General features: G+C 49.4%; 1 protein-coding gene across 2 annotated transcripts in view; it reads right to left on the reverse strand.

Moving 5' to 3' along the window:
• rnf2 (ring finger protein 2) overlaps nt 1-20,066 on the reverse strand; it is a 40,645-nt gene extending 20,579 nt beyond the window's left edge. The window contains exons 1-3 of one of the 2 annotated variants that reach the window (XM_031806947.1): nt 19,843-20,066; nt 18,507-18,602; nt 14,861-15,021 (exon numbers count right to left, since the gene is read on the reverse strand). In XM_031806947.1, the coding sequence (XP_031662807.1) occupies nt 14,861-15,021; nt 18,507-18,593 (248 nt within the window). In that variant the 5' untranslated portion in view covers nt 18,594-18,602; nt 19,843-20,066. The remainder of the gene's footprint in view (nt 1-14,860; nt 15,022-18,506; nt 18,603-19,842) is intronic. The other variant, XM_031806948.1, reaches the window with a different exon arrangement.
• Between the last annotated feature and the right edge of the window lie 1,983 nt (nt 20,067-22,049).

Here is a 22,049-nt window from a genome sequence, read left to right on the forward strand (position 1 = left end):
GTGGTGGTGGTGTGTCAACAGTAGCATGTGGTGGTGGTGGTGTTGTGTCAACAGTAGCATGTGGTGGTGGTGGTGTGTCAACAGTAGCATGTGGTGGTGGTGGTTTGTGTCAACAGTAGCATGTGGTGGTGGTGTGTCAACAGTAGCATGTGGTGGTGGTTGTGTCAACAGTAGCATGTGGTGGTGTTGTGTCAACAGTAGCATGTGGTGGTGGTGGTGTGTCAACAGTAGCATGTGGTGGTGGTGGTGTTGTGTCAACAGTAGCATGTGGTGGTGGTGTGTGTCAACAGTAGCAGGTGGTGGTGGTGGGTGTGTGTGTCAACAGTAGCATGTGGTGGTGGTGGTGTGTCAACAGTAGCATGTGGTGGTGGTGTTGTGTGTCAACAGTAGCATGTGGTGGTGGTGGTGTGGTGTTGTGTCAACAGTAGCATGTGGTGGTGGTGGTGGTGTTGGTCAACAGTAGCATGTGGTGGTGGTGGTGGTGTTGTGTCAACAGTAGCATGTGGTGGTGGTGGTGTTGTGTCAACAGTAGCATGTGGGGGTGGTGGGTGGTGGTGGTGGTGTGTGTCAACAGTAGCATGTGGTGGTGGTGGTGTCAACAGTAGCATGTGGTGGGTGTGTGTCAACAGTAGCATGTGGTGGGTGGTGGTTGTGTCAACAGTAGCATGTGGTGGTGGTGTGTGTCAACAGTAGCATGTGGTGGTGGTGGTGTTGTGTCAACAGTAGCATGTGGTGGTGGTGTGTCAACAGTAGCATGTGGTGGTGGTGGTGGTTGTGTCACAGTAGTAGCATGTGGTGGTGGTGGTGTGTCAACAGTAGCATGTGGTGGTGGTGGTGTTGTGTCAACAGTAGCATGTGGTGGTGTTGTGTCAACAGTAGCATGTGGTGGTGTTGTGTCAACAGTAGCATGTGGTGGTGTTGTGTCAACAGTAGCATGTGGTGGTGTTGTGTCAACAGTAGCATGTGGTGGTGTTGTGTCAACAGTAGCATGTGGTGGTGTTGTGTCAACAGTAGCATGTGGTGGTGGTGTTGTGTCAACAGTAGCATGTGGTGGTGGTTGTGTCAACAGTAGCATGTGGTGGTGTTGTGTCAACAGTAGCATGTGGTGGTGTTGTGTCAACAGTAGCATGTGGTGGTGGTGTGTCAACAGTAGCATGTGGTGGTGTTGTGTCAACAGTAGCATGTGGTGGTGTTGTGTCAACAGTAGCATGTGGTGGTGTGTGTCAACAGTAGCATGTGGTGGTGGTTGTGTCAACAGTAGCATGTGGTTTGGTGGTGTGTCAACAGTAGCATGTGTGGTGGTGGTGTTGTGTCAACAGTAGCATGTGGTGGTGTTGTGTCAACAGTAGCATGTGGTGGTGGTGTTGTGTCAACAGTAGCATGTGGTGGTGTGGTGTGGTGTTGTGTCAACAGTAGCATGTGGTGTGTGTGGTGTTGTGTCAACAGTAGCATGTGTGGTGGGTGGGGTGTGTGTCAACAGTAGCATGTGGTGGTGGTGGTGTTGTGTCAACAGTAGCATGTGGTGGTGGTGTGTGTCAACAGTAGCATGTGGTGGTGGTGGTGTTGTGTCAACAGTAGCATGTGGTGGTGGTGGTGGTGTTGTGTCAACAGTAGCATGTGGTGGTGGTGTTGTGTCAACAGTAGCATGTTGGTGGTGTTGTGTCAACAGTAGCATGTGGTGGTGGTGTGTGTCAACAGTAGCATGTGGTGGTGGGGTTGTGTCAACAGTAGCATGTGGTGGTGGTGTGTCAACAGTAGCATGTGGTGGTGTTTGTGTCAACAGTAGCATGTGGGGTGGTGGTTGTGTGTGTCAACAGTAGCATGTGGTGGTGTGTGTCAACAGTAGCATGTGGTGGTGGTGTGTCAACAGTAGCATGTGGTGGTGGTGGTGTGTGTCAACAGTAGCATGGTGGTGGTGGTGGTGGTGGTGTGTCAACAGTAGCATGTGGTGGTGGTGGTGGTGTGTCAACAGTAGCATGTGGTGGTGGTGGTGTGTTGTGTCAACAGTAGCATGTGGTGGTGGTGGTGGTGGTGTTGTGTCAACAGTAGAGTGGTGGTGGTGGTGGTGTGTTGTGTCAACAGTAGCATGTGGTGGTGGTGTTGTGTCAACAGTAGCATGTGGTGGTGGTGTGTGTGTCAACAGTAGCATGTGGTGGTGGTGGTGGTGTTGTGTGTCAACAGTAGCATGTGGTGGGGTTGTGTCAACAGTAGCATGTGGTGGTGGTGTGTCAACAGTAGCATGTGGTGGTGTTGGTGTGTCAACAGTAGCATGTGGTGGTGTTGTGTCAACAGTAGCATGTGGTGGTGTTGTGTCAACAGTAGCATGTGGTGGTGTTGTGTCAACAGTAGCATGTGGTGGTGTTGTGTCAACAGTAGCATGTGGTGGTGTGGTGTCAACAGTAGCATGTGGTGGTGGTGTTGTGTCAACAGTAGCATGTGGTGGGTGTGTCAACAGTAGCATGTGGTGGTGGTGGTGTGTCAACAGTAGCATGTGGTGGTGTTGTGTCAACAGTAGCATGTGGTGGTGGTGTTGTGTCAACAGTAGCATGTGGTGGTGGTGGTGTTGTGTCAACAGTAGCATGGTGGTGTGGGGTCAACAGTAGTAGCATGTGGTGGTGGTGTGTGTCAACAGTAGCATGTGGTGGTGGTGGGTTGTGTCAACAGTAGCATGTGGTGGTGGTTGTTGTCAACAGTAGCATGTGGTGGTGGTGGTGTGTCAACAGTAGCATGTGGTGGTGGGGGTGGTGGTGTGTGTGTCAACAGTAGCATGTGGTGGTGGTGTTGTGTCAACAGTAGCATGTGGTGGTGTTGGTGGTCAACAGTAGCATGTGGGTGGTGGTGTGTCAACAGTAGCATGTGGGGTGTGGTTGTTGTGTCAACAGTAGCAGGTGTGGTGGTGTTGTGTCAACAGTAGCATGTGGTGGTGTTGTGTCAACAGTAGCATGTGGTGGTGGTGTGTCAACAGTAGCATGTGGTGGTGTTGTGTCAACAGTAGCATGTGGTGGTGGTGTGTGTCAACAGTAGCATGTGGTGGTGGTGGTGGTGTCAACAGTAGCAGGTGGTGGTGGTGTGTGGTGGTGTGTCAACAGTAGCATGTGGTGGTGGTGGTTTGTGTCAACAGTAGCATGTGGTGGTGGTGGTGGTGTTGTGTCAACAGTAGCATGTGGTGGTGGTGGTGGTGGTGTGTGTCAACAGTAGCATGTGGTGGTGGTGGTGGTGTTGTGTCAACAGTAGCATGTGGTGGTGGTGGTGGTGTTGTGTCAACAGTAGCATGTGGTGGTGGTGGTGTTGTTGTGTCAACAGTAGCATGTGGTGGTGGTGGTGGTTGGTGTTGTGTCAACAGTAGCATGTGGTGGTGGTGGTGGTGTTGTGTCAACAGTAGCATGTGGTGGTGGTGGGTGTGTCAACAGTAGCATGTGGTGGTGTGGTGTGGTGGTGTGTCAACAGTAGCATGTGGTGGTGTGGTGTGTCAACAGTAGCATGTGGTGGTGGTGGTGGTGTTGTGTCAACAGTAGCATGTGGTGGTGGTGGTGGTGTTGTGTCAACAGTAGCATGTGGTGGTGGTGGTGTTGTGTCAACAGTAGCATGTGGTGGTGGTGGTGTGTCAACAGTAGCATGTGGTGGTGGTGTTGTGTCAACAGTAGCATGTGGTGGTGGTGTGTCAACAGTAGCATGTGGTGGTGGTGTGTCAACAGTAGCATGTGGTGGTGGTGTGTCAACAGTAGCATGTGGTGGTGGTGGTGGGTGTCAACAGTAGCATGTGGTGTGGTGGTGGTGTGTCAACAGTAGCATGTGGTGGTGGTGGTGTGTGTCAACAGTAGCATGTGGTGGTGGTGGTGGTGTGTCAACAGTAGCATGTGGTGGTGGTTGTGTCAACAGTAGCATGTGGTGGTGTGTGTGTCAACAGTAGCATGTGGTGGTGTTGTGTCAACAGTAGCATGTGGTGGTGTTGTGTCAACAGTAGCATGTGGTGGTGTGGTTGTCAACAGTAGCATGTGGTGGTGTTGTGTCAACAGTAGCATGTGGTGGTGTGTTGTGTCAACAGTAGCATGTGGGTGGTGTGTGTCAACAGTAGCATGTGTGGTGGTGGTGTGTGTCAACAGTAGCATGTGGTGGTGGTTGTGTCAACAGTAGCATGTGGTGGTGGTGGTGTGTGTCAACAGTAGCAGGTGGTGGTGGTGTGTGCATGCGGTGGTGGTGTTGTGTCAACAGTAGTAGCATGTGGTGGTGGTGGTGTTGTGTCAACAGTAGCATGTGGTGGTGGTGGTGGTGTTGTGTCAACAGTAGCATGTGGTGTGGTGGTGGTGTTGTGTCAACAGTAGCATGTGGTGGTGGTGGTGGTGTTGTGTCAACAGTAGCATGTGGTGGTGGTGGTGTGTTGTGTCAACAGTAGCATGTGGTGGGTGGTGGTGGTGTTGTCAACAGTAGCATGTGGTGGTGGTGGTGTTGTGTCAACAGTAGCATGTGGTGGTGGTGGTGTTGTGTCAACAGTAGCATGTGGTGGTGGTGGTGTTGTGTCAACAGTAGCATGTGGTGGTGGTGGTGTGTGTCAACAGTAGCATGTGGTGGTGGTGTGGTGTTGTGTCAACAGTAGCATGTGGTGGTGGTGTGGTGTTGTGTCAACAGTAGCATGTGGTGGTGGTGTTGTGTCAACAGTAGCATGTGGTGGTGGTTGTGTCAACAGTAGCATGTGGTGGTGGTGGTGTGTCAACAGTAGCATGTGGTGGTTGTGTTGTGTCAACAGTAGCATGTGGTGGTGTTGTGTCAACAGTAGCATGTGGTGGTGGTGGTGGTGTTGTGTCAACAGTAGCATGTGGTGTGGTGGTGTTGTGTCAACAGTAGCATGTGGTGGTGGTGGTGGTTGTGTCAACAGTAGCATGTGGTGGTGGTGGTGTTGTGTCAACAGTAGCATGTGGTGGTGTGGTGGTGTGTCACACAGTAGCATGTGGTGGGGTGGTGGTGTGTGTGTCAACAGTAGCATGTGGTGGTGTGGTGGTGTTGTGTCAACAGTAGCATGTGGTGGTGGTGGTGGTGTGTGTCAACAGTAGCATGTGGTGGTGGTGGTGGTGTGTGTCAACAGTAGCATGTGGTGGTGTTGTTGTGTCAACAGTAGCATGTGGTGGTGGTGGTGTTGTGTCAACAGTAGCATGTGGTGGTGGTGTTGTGTCAACAGTAGCATGTGGTGGTGGTGGTTTGTGTCAACAGTAGCATGTGGTGTGGTGTGGTGGTGTTGTGTCAACAGTAGCATGTGGTGGTGTGGTGGTGTTGTGTCAACAGTAGCATGTGGTGGTGGTGGTGGTGTTGTGTCAACAGTAGCATGTGGTGGTGGTGGTGTTGTGTCAACAGTAGCATGTGGTGGTGGTGTGTGTCAACAGTAGCATGTGGTGGTGGTGGTGGTGTGTGTCAACAGTAGCATGTGGTGGTGGTGTGTGTCAACAGTAGCATGTGGTGGTGGTGTTGTGTCAACAGTAGCATGTGGTGGTGGTGGTGTTGTGTCAACAGTAGCATGTGGTGGTGGTGGTGTTGTGTCAACAGTAGCATGTGGTGGTGTGGTGTTGTGTCAACAGTAGCATGTGGTGGTGGTGTTGTGTCAACAGTAGCATGTGGTGGTGGTGGTGTTGTGTCAACAGTAGCATGTGGTGGTGGTGGGGTTGTGTCAACAGTAGCATGTGGTGTGGTGGTGGGGTTGTGTCAACAGTAGCATGTGGTGGTGGTGGTGTGTGTCAACAGTAGCATGTGGTGGTGGTGGTGGTGTTGTGTCAACAGTAGCATGTGGTGGTGGTGGTGTGTGTGTCAACAGTAGCATGTGGTGGTGGTGGTGGTGTTGTGTCAACAGTAGCATGTGGTGGTGGTGGTGGTGTTGTGTCAACAGTAGCATGTGGTGTGGTGGTGGTGGTGTTGTGTCAACAGTAGCATGTGGTGGTGGTGGTGGTGTTGTGTCAACAGTAGCATGTGGTGGTGGTGGTGGTGTTGTGTCAACAGTAGCATGTGGTGGTGGTGGTGGTGTGTCAACAGTAGCATGTGGTGGTGGTGGTGTGTGTCAACAGTAGCATGTGGTGGTGGTGGTGGTGTTGTGTCAACAGTAGCATGTGGTGGTGGTGGTGTTGTGTCAACAGTAGCATGTGGTGGTGGTGTTGTGTCAACAGTAGCATGTGGTGGTGGTGGTGGTGTTGTGTCAACAGTAGCATGTGGTGGTGGTGGTGTTGTGTCAACAGTAGCATGTGGTGGTGTTGTGTCAACAGTAGCATGTGGTGGTGTTGTGTCAACAGTAGCATGTGGTGGTGTTGGTGGTGTTGTGTCAACAGTAGCATGTGGTGGTGGTGGTGTTGTGTCAACAGTAGCATGTGTGGTGGTGGTGGTGGTGTTGTGTCAACAGTAGCATGTGGTGGTGGTGTTGTGTCAACAGTAGCATGTGGTGGTGGTGTTGTGTCAACAGTAGCATGTGGTGGTGGTGTTGTGTCAACAGTAGCATGTGGTGGTGTTGTGTCAACAGTAGCATGTGGTGGTGTTGGTGGTGTTGTGTCAACAGTAGCATGTGGTGGTGGTGGTGTTGTGTCAACAGTAGCATGTGGTGGTGTGGTGGTGTTGTGTCAACAGTAGCATGTGGTGGTGGTGGTGGTGTTGTGTCAACAGTAGCATGTGGTGGTGGTGGTGTGTTGTGTCAACAGTAGCATGTGGTGGTGGTGTTGTGTCAACAGTAGCATGTGGTGGTGGTGTTGTGTCAACAGTAGCATGTGGTGGTGTTGTGTCAACAGTAGCATGTGGTGGTGTTGTGTCAACAGTAGCATGTGGTGGTGTTGTGTCAACAGTAGCATGTGGTGGTGTTGTGTCAACAGTAGCATGTGGTGGTGTTGTGTCAACAGTAGCATGTGGTGGTGGTGTGTCAACAGTAGCATGTGGTGGTGGTGTGTCAACAGTAGCATGTGGTGGTGGTGTGTCAACAGTAGCATGTGGTGGTGGTGGTGTGTCAACAGTAGCAGGTGGTGGTGGTGTGGTGGTGGTGGTGTGTCAACAGTAGCATGTGGTGGTGGTGTTGTGTCAACAGTAGCATGTGGTGGTGGTGGTGTTGTTGTGTCAACAGTAGCATGTGTGGTGGTGGTGGTGTGTCAACAGTAGCATGTGGTGGTGGTGGTGGTGTTGTGTCAACAGTAGCATGTGGTGGTGTGGTGTTGTGTCAACAGTAGCATGTGGTGGTGGTGGTGGTGTTGTGTCAACAGTAGCATGTGGTGGTGGTGGTGTTGTGTCAACAGTAGCATGTGGTGGTGGTGGTGTTGTGTCAACAGTAGCATGTGGTGGTGGTGGTGTGTGTCAACAGTAGCATGTGGTGGTGGTGGTGTTGTGTCAACAGTAGCATGTGGTGGTGGTGGTGGTGTTGTGTCAACAGTAGCATGTGGTGGTGGTGGTGTTGTGTCAACAGTAGCATGTGGTGGTGGTGTGTCAACAGTAGCATGTGGTGGTGGTGTGTCAACAGTAGCATGTGGTGGTGGTGGGTCAACAGTAGCATGTGGTGGTTTTGTGTCAACAGTAGCATGTGGTGGTGTTGTGTCAACAGTAGCATGTGGTGGTGGTGGTGGTGTTGTGTCAACAGTAGCATGTGGTGGTGGTGGTGGTGTTGTGTCAACAGTAGCATGTGGTGGTGGTGTTGTGTCAACAGTAGCATGTGGTGGTGGTGGTGGTGGTGTGTCAACAGTAGCATGTGGTGGTGGTGGTGTTGTGTCAACAGTAGCATGTGGTGGTGTTGGTGGTGTGTCAACAGTAGCATGTGGTGGTTGGTGGTGTTGTGTCAACAGTAGCATGTGGTGGTGGTGGTGGTGTTGTGTCAACAGTAGCATGTGGTGGTGGTGGTGGTGTTGTGTCAACAGTAGCATGTGGTGGTGGTGGTGGTGTTGTGTCAACAGTAGCATGTGGTGGTGGTGTTGTGTCAACAGTAGCATGTGGTGGTGGTGTTGTGTCAACAGTAGCATGTGGTGGTGGTGGTGTTGTGTCAACAGTAGCATGTGGTGGTGGTGGTGGTGGTGTTGTGTCAACAGTAGCATGTGGTGGTGTTGGTGGTGTTGTGTCAACAGTAGCATGTGGTGGTGGTGGTGGTGTTGTGTCAACAGTAGCATGTGGTGGTGGTGGTGGTGTGTCAACAGTAGCATGTGGTGGTGGTGGTGTGTCAACAGTAGCATGTGGTGGTGGTGGTGGTGGTGTGTCAACAGTAGCATGTGGTGGTGGTGTTGTGTCAACAGTAGCATGTGGTGGTGGTGTTGTGTCAACAGTAGCATGTGGTGGTGGTGGTGTTGTGTCAACAGTAGCATGTGGTGGTGGTGGTGTTGTGTCAACAGTAGCATGTGGTGGTGGTGGTGTTTGTGGTCAACAGTAGCATGTGGTGGTGGTGGTGGTGTTGTGATCAACGACGTAGCATGTGGTGGTGGGGTGTCTGTGTCAACAGTAGCATGTGGTGGTGTTGGGGTGGGGCTTTGTGTCAACAGTAGCATGTGGTGGTGGTGGTGGGGTTGTGTCAACAGGTCGCATGTGGTGGTGGTGGTGGTGTGTCACAGTAAGTAGCATGTGGTGGTGGTGGTGGTGTTGTGTCCAACAGTAGCATGTGGTGGTTGTGGTGGTTGTGTCAACAGTAGCATGTGGTGGTGGTGGTGGTGTTGTGTCAACAGTAGCATGTGGTGGTGGTGGTGGTGTTGTGTCAACAGTAGCATGTGGTGGTGGTGGTGTTGTGTCAACAGTAGCATGTGGTGGTGTTGGTGGGGTTGTGTCAACAGTAGCATGTGGTGGTGGTGGTGGGGTTGTGTCAACAGTAGCATGTGGTGGTGGTGGTGGTGTGTCAACAGTAGCATGTGGTGGTGGTGGTGGTGTTGTGTCAACAGTAGCATGTGGTGGTGGTGGTGTTGTGTCAACAGTAGCATGTGGTGGTGGTGGTGGTGTTGTGTCAACAGTAGCCATGTGGTGGTGGTGGTGGGTTGTGTCAACAGTAGCATGTGGTGGTGGTGGTGGTGTTGTGTCAACAGTAGCATGTGGTGGTGGTGGTGGTGTTGTGTCAACAGTAGCATGTGGTGGTGGTGGTGGTGTTGTGTCAACAGTAGCATGTGGTGGTGGTGGTGGTGTGTCAACAGTAGCATGTGGTGGTGGTGGTGGTGTGTCAACAGTAGCATGTGGTGGTGGTGGTGGTGTTTGTGTCAACAGTAGCATGTGGGGTGGTGGTTGTTGTTTCCAACAAGTTAGCATGTGGTGGTGGTGTTTGTGTCAACAGTTAGTAGCCTGTGGTGGTGGTGGTGTTGTGTCAACAGTAAGCATGTGGTTGGTGGTGGTGTTGTGTCAACCGCTTAGCATGTGGTGGTGGTGTTGTGTCAACAGTAGCATGTGGTGGTGTTTGTGTCAACAGTAGCCTGTGGTGGTGTTGTGTCAACTAGTAGCATGTGGTGTGTTGGTGGTGTTGTTCGTCAACCGTAGCATGTTTGTGGTGTGGTGGTGTTGTGTCAACTAGTAGCATGTGGTGGTGTGGTTGGTGTTTGTGTCAACAGTAGCATGTGGTGGTGGTGGTGGTGTTGTGTCAACAGTTAGCATATGATGGGTGGTGGTGTTGTGTCAACAGCAGAATGTGGTCGGTGGTGTGTTGTGTCAAACAGTCGCATGTTGGGTGGTGGTGTTGTTGTCAACAGTAGCATGTGGTTGGTGTTGTGTCAACAGTAAGGCATGTGGTGGTGTTGGTGGGTTGTTGTGTCCACCAGTAGCATGTGGTGGTTGTTCGGTGGTGTTGTGTCAACAGTAGCATGTGGTGGTGTTGGTGGTGTTTGTGTCAACCAGTAGCATGTGTGGGGTGGTGGTGGTGTTGTGTCAACAGTAGCATGTGGTGGTGGTGGTGGTGTTGTGTCAACAGTAGCATGTGGTGGTGGTGTTGTGTCAACAGCAGCATGTGGTGGTGGTGTTGTTGTGTCAACAGTAGCATGTGGGTGGTGGTGGTGGGTGTTGTGTCAACAGTAGCATGTGGTGGTGGTGTTGTGTAACAGTAGCATGTGGTGGTGGTGTTGTGTCAACAGTATGCATGTGGTGGTGGTGGTGTTGTGTCAACAGATAGCATGTGGTGGTGGTGGTGTTGTGTCAAACAGTAGCATGTGGTGGTGGTGGTGGTGTCTGTGTCAACAGTAGCATGTGGTGGTGTTGTGTCAACAGTAAAGCATGTGGTGGTGTTGTGTCAACAGATAGCCTTGTGGTGGTGTTGTTGTCAACAGTAGCATGTGGTGGTGTTGTGTCAACAGTAGCATGTGGTGGTGTTGTGTCAACAGTAGCATGTGTCAGCATGTGGTGGTGGTGGTGTTCAACAGTAGCATGTGGTGGTGGTGTTGTGTCAACAGTAGCATGTGGTGGTGTTGGTGGTGTTGTGTCAACAGTAGCATGTGGTGGTGTTGTGTCACCAGTAGCATGTGTGGTGGTGGTGGTGTGTGTCAACAGTAGCATGTGGTGGTGGTGTTGTGTCAACAGTAGCATGTGGTGGTGGTGGTGGTGTTGTGTCAACAGTAGCATGTGGTGGTGGGTGTTGTGTCAACAGTAGCATGTGGTGGTGGTGTTGTGTCAACAGTAGCATGTGGTGGTTGTGGTGGTGTTGTGTCAACAGTAGCATGTGGTGGTGGTGGTGGTGTTGTGTCAACAGTAGCATGTGGTGGTGGTGGTGGTGTTGTTGTCAACAGTAGCATGTGGTGGTGGTGGTGGTGGTGTGTCAACAGTAGCATGTGGTGGTGGTGGTGGTGTGTCAACAGTAGCATGTGGTGGTGGTGGTGGTGTGTCAACAGTAGCATGTGGTGGTGGTGGTGGTGTGTCAACAGTAGCATGTGGTGGTGGTGTGTCAACAGTAGCATGTGGTGGTGTTGTGTCAACAGTAGCATGTGGTGGTGTTGTGTCAACAGTAGCATGTGGTGGTGTTGTGTCAACAGTAGCATGTGGTGGTGTTGTGTCAACAGTAGCATGTGGTGGTGGTGGTGTGTCAACAGTAGCAGGTGGTGGTGGTGGTGTGTCAACAGTAGCAGGTGGTGGTGGTGGTGGTGTTGTTGTGTCAACAGTAGCATGTGGTGGTGGTGTGTCAACAGTAGCATGTGGGTGGTGGTGGTGTGTCAACAGTAGCAGGTGGTGGTGGTGGTGGTGTGTCAACAGTAGCATGTGGTGGTGGTGTTGTGTCAACAGTAGCATGTGGTGGTGGTGGTGGTGGTGGTGTTGTGTCAACAGTAGCATGTGGTGGTGGTGTGTCAACAGTAGCATGTGGTGGTGGTGTGTCAACAGTAGCATGTGGTGGTGGTGGTGTGTCAACAGTAGCAGGTGGTGGTGGTGGTGGTGTGTCAACAGTAGCATGTGGTGGTGGTGTTGTGTCAACAGTAGCATGTGGTGGTGGTGGTGTGTCAACAGTAGCAGGTGGTGGTGGTGGTGGTCAACAGTAGCATGTGGTGGTGGTGTGGTGGTGGTGTTGTGTCAACAGTAGCATGTGGTGGTGGTGTGTCAACAGTAGCATGTGGTGGTGGTGGTGTGTCAACAGTAGCAGGTGGTGGTGGTGGTGGTTGTGTCAACAGTAGCATGTGGTGGTGGTGTTGTGTCAACAGTAGCATGTGGTGGTGGTGGTGGTGTTGTGTCAACTGTAGCATGTGGTGGTGGTGTGTCAACAGTAGCATGTGGTGGTGGTGTGTCAACAGTAGCATGTGGTGGTGGTGTTGTGTCAACAGTAGCATGTGGTGGTGGTGTTGTGTCAACATTAGCATGTGGGTGGTGGTGTTGTGTCAACATTAGCATGTGGTGGTGGTGGTGTTGTGTCAACAGTAGCATGTGGTGGTGGTGGTGTTGTGTCAACAGTAGCATGTGGTGGTGGTGGTGGTGTTGTGTCAACAGTAGCATGTGGTGGTGGTGGTGGTGGTGTTGTGTCAACAGTAGCATGTGGTGGTGGTGGTGGTGTTGTGTCAACAGTAGCATGTGGTGGTGGTGGTGGTGTTGTGTCAACAGTAGCATGTGGTGGTGGTGGTGTGTCAACAGTAGCATGTGGTGGTGGTGGTGTTGTGTCAACAGTAGCATGTGGTGGTGTTGGTGGTGGTGTTGTGTCAACAGTAGCATGTGGTGGTGTTGGTGGTGTTGTGTCAACAGTAGCATGTGGTGGTGTTGGTGGTGGTGCTGTGTCAACAGTAGCATGTGGTGGTGTTGGTGGTGTTGTGTCAACAGTAGCATGTGGTGTGTTGGTGGTGTTGTGTCAACAGTAGCATGTGGTGGTGGTGGTGGTGTTGTGTCAACAGTAGCATGTGGTGGTGGTGGTGTTGTGTCAACAGTAGCATGTGGTGGTGGTGGTGGTGTGTCAACAGTAGCATGTGGTGGTGGTGGTGGTGGTGTTGTGTCAACAGTAGCATGTGGTGGTGGTGGTGGTGTTGTGTCAACTGTAGCATGTGGTGGTGGTGTGTCAACAGTAGCATGTGGTGGTGGTGTTGTGTCAACAGTAGCATGTGGTGGTGGTGTTGTGTCAACATTAGCATGTGGTGGTGGTGTTGTGTCAACATTAGCATGTGGTGGTGGTGTTGTGTCAACATTAGCATGTGGTGGTGGTGGTGTTGTGTCAACAGTAGCATGTGGTGGTGGTGGTGTTGTGTCAACAGTAAGCATGTGGTGGTGGTGGTGTTGTGTCAACAGTAGCATGTGGTGGTGGTGGTGGTGTTGTGTCAACAGTAGCATGTGGTGGTGGTGGTGGTGGTGTTGTGTCAACAGTAGCATGTGGTGGTGGTGGTGGTGTTGTGTCAACAGTAGCATGTGGTGGTGGTGGTGGTGTTGTGTCAACAGTAGCATGTGGTGGTGGTGGTGTGTCAACAGTAGCATGTGGTGTGGTGGTGTTGTGTCAACAGTAGCATGTGGTGGTGTTGGTGTGGTGTTGTGTCAACAGTAGCATGTGGTGGTGTTGGTGGTGTTGTGTCAACAGTAGCATGTGGTGGTGTTGGTGGTGGTGCTGTGTCAACAGTAGCATGTGGTGGTGTTGGTGGTGTTGTGTCAACAGTAGCATGTGGTGGTGGTGGTGGTGTTGTGTCAACAGTAGCATGTGGTGGTGGTGGTGTTGTGTCAACAGTAGCATGTGGTGGTGGTGGTGTTGTGTCAACAGTAGCATGTGGTGGTGGTGGTGTGTTGTGTCAACAGTAGCATGTGGTGGTGGTGTTGTGTCAACAGTAGCATGTGGTGGTGTTGTGTCAACAGTAGCATGTGGTGGTGGTGGTGTGTCAACAGTAGCAGGTGGTGGTGGTGTGTCAACAGTAGCATGTGGTGGTGGTGTGTCACACAGTAGCATGTGGTGGTGGTGGTGGTGTGTCAAGAGTAGCATGTGGTGGTGGTGTGTCAACAGTAGCATGTGGTGGTGGTGTGTCAACAGTAGCATGTGGTGGTGTTGTGTCAACAGTAGCATGTGGTGGTGTTGTGTCAACAGTAGCATGTGGTGGTGGTGTGTGTCAACAGTAGCATGTGGTGGTGGTGGTGTTGTGTCAACAGTAGCATGTGGGTGGTGGTGTGTGTCAACAGTAGCATGTGTGGTGGTGTTGTGTCAACAGTAGCATGTGGTGGTGGTGTTGTGTCAACAGTAGCATGTGGTGGTGGTGTTGTGTCAACAGTAGCATGTGGTGGTGGTGTTGTGTCAACAGTAGCATGTGGTGGTGGTGTTGTGTCAACAGTAGCATGTGGTGGTGGTGTTGTGTCAACAGTAGCATGTGGTGGTGGTGTTGTGTCAACCATTGTAGCATGTGGTGGTGGTGTTGTGTCAACAGTAGCATGTGGTGGTGGTGTTGTGTCAACAGTAAGCATGTGGTGGTGGTGGTGTTGTGTCAACAGTAGCATGTGGTGGTGGTGGTGTTGTGTCAACAGTAGCATGTGGGTGGTGGTGTTGTGTCAACAGTAGCATGTGGTGGTGGTGGTGTGTCAACAGTAGCATGTGGTGGTGGTGTTGTGTCAACAGTAGCATGTGGTGGTGGTGTTGTGTCAACAGTAGCATGTGGTGGTGGTGTTGTGTCAACAGTAGCATGTGGTGGTTGGTGTTGTGTCAACAGTAGCATGTGGTGGTGGTGTTGTGTCAACAGTAGCATGTGGTGGTGGTGTTGTGTCAACAGTAGCATGTGGTGGTGGTGTTGTGTCAACAGTAGCATGTGGTGGTGGTGTGTCAACAGTAGCATGTGGTGGTGTTGTGTCAACAGTAGCATGTGGTGGTGGTGTTGTTGTCAACAGTAGCATGTGGTGGTGGTGGTGTTGTGTCAACAGTAGCATGTGGTGGTGGTGGTGGTGTTGTGTCAACAGTAGCATGTGGTGGTGGTGGTGTTGTGTCAACAGTAGCATGTGGTGGTGGTGGTGTGTCAACAGTAGCATGTGGTGGTGGTGTGTCAACAGTAGCATGTGGTGGTGTTGTGTCAACAGTAGCATGTGGTGGTGGTGTTGTGTCAACAGTAGCATGTGGTGGTGGTGGTGTTGTGTCAACAGTAGCATGTGGTGGTGGTGGTGTTGTGTCAACAGTAGCATGTGGTGGTGTGTCAACAGTAGCATGTGGTGGTGTGTCAACAGTAGCATGTGGTGGTGGTGGTGTGTCAACAGTAGCATGGTGGTTTATACTCAAAGGAAGGCAGTTGAGTTGAGGGGTAGACTACACAACATAATCATAACATACCCTGATCTGAGGGCGGTGATGATGGGTAGGTATGGATACTTTAGGGTGGGTGTGGTTACTTCAGGCTGGGTGTGGTTACTTTAGGGTGGGTGTGGTTACTTTAGGTTAGGGTAGGGGTACATACCCTGATCGGAGGGCAGTGATGATGGGTAGGTGTGGTTACTTTAGGGTAGGTGTGGTTACTTTAGGGTAGGTGAGGGTAGGGGTACATACCCTGATCGGAGGGCGGTGATGATGCAGTCGGCACAGAATCGGTGCAGACATTCCTTGGTTGTCATGGTGTTCTTCAGCATGTCCAGGCAGATGGGACACATCAGCTCACTGTGGAGGCTCCTGGGAGACACGGCTATCTCCAGCCCATCTGTGATGGCCTCCTACAAGGGACAAACAGACCACGACAGACGGGACACATCAGCTCACTGTGGAGACTCCTGGGAGACACGGCTATCTCCAGTCCATCTGTGATGGCCTCCAACAGGAGACAAACAGACCACGACACTCCTACAGGGAACAAACAGACCACGACCCTCCTACAAGGGACAAAGAGACCACGACCCTGCTACAGGGAACAAACAGACCACGACCCTCCTACAGGGGACAAAGAGACCACGACCCTGCTACAGGGAACAAACAGACCACGACCCTCCTACAGGGAACAAACAGACCACGACCCTGCTACAGGGAACAAACAGACCACGACCCTCCTACAGGGGACAAAAAGACCATGACCCTCCTACAGGGAACAAACAGACCACGACCCTCCTACAGGGAACAAACAGACCACGACCCTGCTACAGGGAACAAAGAGACCACGACCCTCCTACAGGGAACAAACAGACCACGACCCTCCTACAGGGAACAAACAGACCATGACCCTCCTACAGGGAACAAACAGACCATGACCCTACATGTTAAATATTCTATATGTCCTCCTATAAGGGTAACTGATCAAACTAAGGGACTCAGTCTCAGTTGGCCTCGAGATAGGCTCCAGCCCTACCGCTGATTAGACCGTATTACAGCCCTACCGCTGATTAGACCGTATTACCGCCCTACCGCTGATTAGACCGTATTACCGCCCTACCGCTGATTACAGCGTATTACAGCCCTACCGCTGATTAGACCGTATTACAGCCCTACCGCTGATTAGACCGTATTACAGCCCTACCGCTGATTAGACCGTATTACCGCCCTACCGCTGATTACACCGTATTACCGCCCTACCGCTGATTAGACCGTATTACCGCCCTACCGCTGATTAGACCGTATTACCACCCTACCGCTGATTACACCGTATTACAGCCCTACCGCCGATTAGACCGTATTACCGCTGATTAGACCGTATTACAGCCCTACCGCTGATTAGACCGTATTACCGCCCTACTGCTGATTAGACCGTATTACCGCCCTACCGCTGATTAGACCGTATTACCGCCCTACTGCTGATTAGACCGTATAACCGCTGATTAGACCGTATTACAGCCCTACCGCTGATTAGACCGTATTACCGCCCTACTGCTGATTAGACCGTATTACCGCCCTACCGCTGATTAGACCGTATTACCGCCGATTAGACCGTATTACCGCTGATTAGACCGTATTACCGCTGATTAGACCGTATTACCGCCCTACCGCTGATTAGACCATATTACCGCCCTCCCGCTGATTAGACCGTATTACAGCCCTACCGCTGATTAGACCGTATTACAGCCCTACCGCTGATTAGACCGTATTACAGCCCTACCGCTGATTAGACCGTATTACCGCCCTACCGCTGATTAGACCGTATTACCGCCCTACCGCTGATTACACCGTATTACAGCCCTACCGCAGATTAGACCGTATTACCGCTGATTAGACCGTATTACAGCCCTACCGCTGATTAGACCGTATTACAGCCCTACCGCTGATTAGACCGTATTACCGCCCCAACGCTGATTAGACCGTATTACCGCTGATTAGACCGTATTACAGCCCTACCGCTGATTAGACCGTATTACCGCCCTACCGCTGATTAGACCGTATTACCGCCCTACCGCTGATTAGACCGTATTACCGCCCTACCGCTGATTAGACCGTATTACAGCCCTACCGCTGATTAGACCGTATTACCGCCCTACCGCTGATTAGACCGTATTACAGCCCTACCGCTGATTAGACCGTATTACCGCCCTACCGCTGATTAGACCGTATTACCGCTGATTAGACCGTATTACAGCCCTACCGCTGATTAGACCGTATTACCGCCCTACCCCTGATTAGACTGTATTATTCTAAAATTGATTAAATTGTACCCCCCCGGCATCACTCTATACACAATAACCCATAGACAAAAACAGGTTATTAGATTTTTTTGTGCAAACGTATTAAAGATTTAAAAACTGAAATAACATTTACATAAGTATTCAGACCCTTTACTGAGTACTTTGTTGAAGCATCTTTCGCAGTGATTACAGTCTCGGTCTTCTTTGGTACGACGCTACAAGCGTGGTACACCTGTATTCGGGGAGTTTCTCCCATTCTTCTCTGCAGATCCACTCAAGCTCTGTCAGGTTGGATGGGGAGCGTCGATATTTTCAGGTCTCTCCAGAGATGTTTGATCGGGTTCAGGTCCGGGCCCTGACTGGGCCACTCAAAATCATTCAGAAACTAGTCCTGAAGCCACTCCTGCGTTGTCTTGGCTGTGTGCTTAGGGTCGTAGACCTGTTGGAAGGCGAACCTTCGCCCCAGTCTGAGGTCCTGAGCGCTTTGGAGCAGGTTTTCATCAAGGATCTCTCTGTACATTGCTCTGTTCATCTTTCCCTCGATCCTGACTAGTCTCCCAGTCCCTGCCTCTGAAAAACACACCCACAGCATGTTGCTCCCACCACCATGCTTCACCGAAGGGAAGGCACCAGGTTTCCTACAGACGTGACGCATGACATTCAGGGCAAAGAGTTCAATCTTGGTTTCATCAGACCAGAGAATCTTGTATCTCATGGTCGGAGTCCTTTAGGTGCCTTTTGGCAAACTCCAAGTGGACTGTCATGTGCCTTTTACTGAAGAGTGGCTTCCGTCTGGCCGCTTTACCATAAATGCCTGGATGGTGGAGTGCTGCAGAGATGGTTGTCCTTGTGGAAGATTCTCCCATCTCCACAGTGGAACTCTTGGTCACCTCCCTGACAACGGCCCTTCTATTGCTCTGTTTGGCCGGGTAGACAGCTATAGGAAGAGTCTTGGTGGCTCCAAACTTCTTCCATTTAAGAATGATGCCACTGTGGCCACTGTGTTCTTGGGGACCTTCAATGCTACAGACATTTTTTTGGTACCCTTCCCCAGACACAATCCTGTCTCGGAGCACTATGGACAATTCCTTCAATCTCATAGCTTGGTTTTTGCTCTGACATGCACTGTCAACTGTGGGACCTTATGTGTGCCTTTTCCAAATCATGCCCAATCAATTGAACTTACCACAGGTGGACTCCAAGTTGTAGAAACATCAAGGATGATCAATGGAAACAGGATGCACCCGAGCTCAATTTCGAGTCTCAAAGTAAAGGGTTTGAATACTGATGTAAATATAGTATCTCTTTTTTATTTTGAATACTTAGCAAAAATTTCTAAAAAACAGTTTTTGCTTTGTCATTATGGGGTATTGTGTGTAGATTGAGGGACGTAAAAAATATATATACATTTTATAAAATAACTAAATGCGGAAAAAGTCAAGGGGTTTGAATACCTTCCGAATGCACTATATGAACCCTGATCTGTGACAAACTCTCAAATCTACATTATGAACTTTAAACTAAAGTTCATAACTACCTGTGGAATCCTCTGTAGCTCATACAGACTGAGGTGTTACATTAAATGTGGTCCCTACCTGTGGAGTCCTCTGTAACTCATACAGACTGAGTTCCCAGGTCTTACTGAGGGGTTGCACCCCGTTCGTCTGCACTGTCTGCGTCATAGTCCCAATCTGGAATAAAAAAAACATTATCATCATTAAAATGGATCAAAAACACATCCGTCTCTCTCATCCCCGTCCCCCTTACAGACTCTTACTGTTGGTCAGCACCGTTTAACAAAATGTTTTGATTTCATGTGCAGAAAAGAGAAACAGAGAAGCCAGATAAGATAGGTAAAATTAGATCATCCGGGGACTGGAAAACAAAAATAACTTAAACATTGCAGTGATGTCAAATCACTGTTTCGTTGCAGATGCAAAGTTTGATAACAGAATGATGGAACCAACAGCACAAACTGTCATTATTTATGTTACCAAACATTGGATCTGCACTGTTCTTCAAATTTGAAATGTGTTTTTGTTAAATTTTCTGTGGAAATTGTTAAAAAGAGGTCAATGTACATCGAGTTGTGCTTAGGCTTTGGCTTAAAGTTGGCTTAAATGTGTCATCATTGGTTTGAGTTTGACATACCCTTTTAAAGAGAAAAATCTGAGTCTCAGCATCACTCTGTTACCATGGAATTTCCCTTCGACAGCATCTGGTTTGACAGTTAGCTAGGATTCATATCTATATATATATTTATTTTTTTGCCTCCAAAAGCACATTAAATTAGCTAGCAACCCGGAGTACAATCATACCAATGAATACTTTAATCTATTTTGGGAGGCAACGGTCTTAAAAATTCATGTATTTTATATATCCAGTTGTTTGACACAGACAGTGGAACAATACATTATTAGCTTGCTAGCACAGCATTAGCAGAGCATTAGCAGAGCTAGCAGAGCATTAGCACAGCATTAGCAGAGCATTAGCAGAGCATTAGCACAGCATTAGCAGAGCATTCGTCTTTGTGTTGAATTATAGCTGCTAACGTTACAGATGTGCGCATACAGAATCGCCTGGATAAAAAGCTACTATATAGCCCTGAACTTTTGATTTTCTTTTTACTTCTAATCATATCTATGCATAATGCCTATGCGCAACAAGATATATGTTGTTTTATGTATATTATTCTGCACTATCACTAGAAACCCCCCCCAACAGAAAGACAGGTTATCCGGCTAACTAAAGGTTAGCTACAGTAGCTACAACGGAGCCTCACCACCAATCAACGATGCACTAATATACGATCTATTCTTCAGATGTACCATTAGCTAATTCACCCGTTTTATCGTTACTGTTGTCGTCTAGCTATGAAGCTGAAAAAAAACAATTAAATATCACCGAAACGTGTTTTGTTTATGTACTTACATGCTGTGTTGTGGATACAGACTATGCAGCCAGCGCGTTCCCGTTCTGGCGATTTCAATATGGCGGATGTTTTTGCCGTCGCAGTGGGTTTCGGGAAATGTAGGCAAACTGGCCAACAACAAAAAATAATCATAAAATTTGCCCCTCGAATTCTTGTTCCGCGAAACGAGGGATAGCTGGGCTACAAAATCTGTCTTCTCCAGCAGGCGACGTTTTTTGTCTTCTTTCCGCTCATCAAGCGATTCGTTTTTGTATGGAGGTCAATGAGAGAGCACCGAGTTTTATTGATAAAATAATGTATGGGCTTATTTGATCAAATATACGTTTCGTTATGCTTAGGTTGTTACAAGTGTACCGATATAAGTAGGACACGTGATAGCCTGACAACTTTGAGAACAAATACTTTATATCGGAGTTTTGCCTGTTGTTCACAGCATATCCGATTTATCCTTTGCTGGAATTGTCCTAGTTGAAGCTCCAGATAGCCTTCTATTTTTGAATATATTTATTTTCATTAGCTATGTTTCCAAATAATTTGCGACAGATATTCATACGGATATTCAAACATCTGCATAACACAATATGCACATTTTTTCAATAGAGATGTTTCGATCAAACTGACTTTTTGCGATAAAAGGTGGTGCGTGATGATGTAGTGCACATAAATATACATTTTAAATCCCCATGTATCAAATTAAAAATACAAATTAAAATGTATTTCCATGTCATTGTTAACTCTACTGACGGTTTGGTAACAAAAACGGCACTCTATCCAACAGCTCTGATACAGTGCGGAGAGGCTACCTATAAGATGAGGTTATTATGGATAAGAGCGATGTTATTTGTATTTGTCAAAAGAAAGCCAAGTATCCATCATCAAGACAACTTCTGCACTACTCTAACCCTGGAAACCTCAACTTACCTCTCTCGCACGGGACATTTCTGATCCCCAGCCCCATGGGCACCGCTACAATTAACACATACCACTACTTTCTCCAATGCTACACATTCCTTTGTCTCATGCCCTTCTGTACACTTCACACATCTAGGAACCTCTCTCCTACACACTGCTGCTACATGCCCATAAGCTTGACACCTGTAACAACGTAAATATATTCAGCACAAAAGCTCGTACAGGATAACTTGTATAGCCTAACAAAGTGATGTTAGGCTATACAAGTTATCCTGTACGAGCTTTTGACTCAACATCTAAACACAAAAGAACAGACAAGTCCACTGTTTCACCACTCGCGCCACCCTGTCTGCGTTGCACCAAACAACGAGCATCAAACACCGGGAGTCTTCCCCTTTAGTTGGCTAACTTTCATATGTACCTCTACCCCAATTATCAAACTTCACATGCCCCAATTCGTTTAACGTGGAGTGCCTGCTCCCTCTGACCAGCAGAAACACAAACTATTATCACAAGACCTCTTCTGGTTACCTTCACTGATTCCACAGCCCCCAACTGTTTTCGCCCACTCTGAATCAGCCAAAAGGCAAGGGTCAACTTTTCCCCAAAACTTCACTCCTACTGTGTCACAGACTCATCTTTATCCTGACCCTAGCTGCAAGCCTCGGCTCCGATAACTTTACCGCACGTACCACCTCTGATACTTCACCCTCCTTCACTTCCATTTCTCCTCCTGTCTTCAAGCTCCCTCCTGCTTAAACTTTCTACCATTCTTCTTTAACAAACATCTCCCTTTCTTCTGCCCTTTCTTCTCAAGATCACCCTCTTCCACTCTCTCTCTCTCAGACCTCCTCTGCCTCTCTCTCTCAGACCTCCTCTGCCTCTCTCTCTCAGACCTCCTCTGCCTCTCTCTCTCAGACCTCCTCTGCCTCTCTCTCTCAGACCTCCTCTGCCTCTCTCTCTCAGACCTCCTCTGCCTCTCTCTCTCAGACCTCCTCTGCCTCTCTCTCAGACCTCCTCTGCCTCTCTCTCTCAGACCTCCTCTGCCTCTCTCTCTCAGACCTCCTCTGCCTCTCTCTCTCAGACCTCCTCTGCCTCCCTTTTCCCCTCCATTCCTCTTCCGCATTCAAAGTATACATCTCCTGATAATACTGCACTTCTCCAGACGACATCTCACTTATAAAGCAGCTGCTTCGTCTTGATGTTATTTATCAGTTGATTTAATCTGTTGCTTAATAAACTGCATGGTTTCCCTGGGTCATCGTGGGAGGACCACACTACATATCATTCTGTG

Source organism: Oncorhynchus kisutch, linkage group LG27 (assembly GCF_002021735.2).
Source record: "Oncorhynchus kisutch isolate 150728-3 linkage group LG27, Okis_V2, whole genome shotgun sequence".
Classification (NCBI taxonomy): domain Eukaryota; kingdom Metazoa; phylum Chordata; class Actinopteri; order Salmoniformes; family Salmonidae; genus Oncorhynchus; species Oncorhynchus kisutch.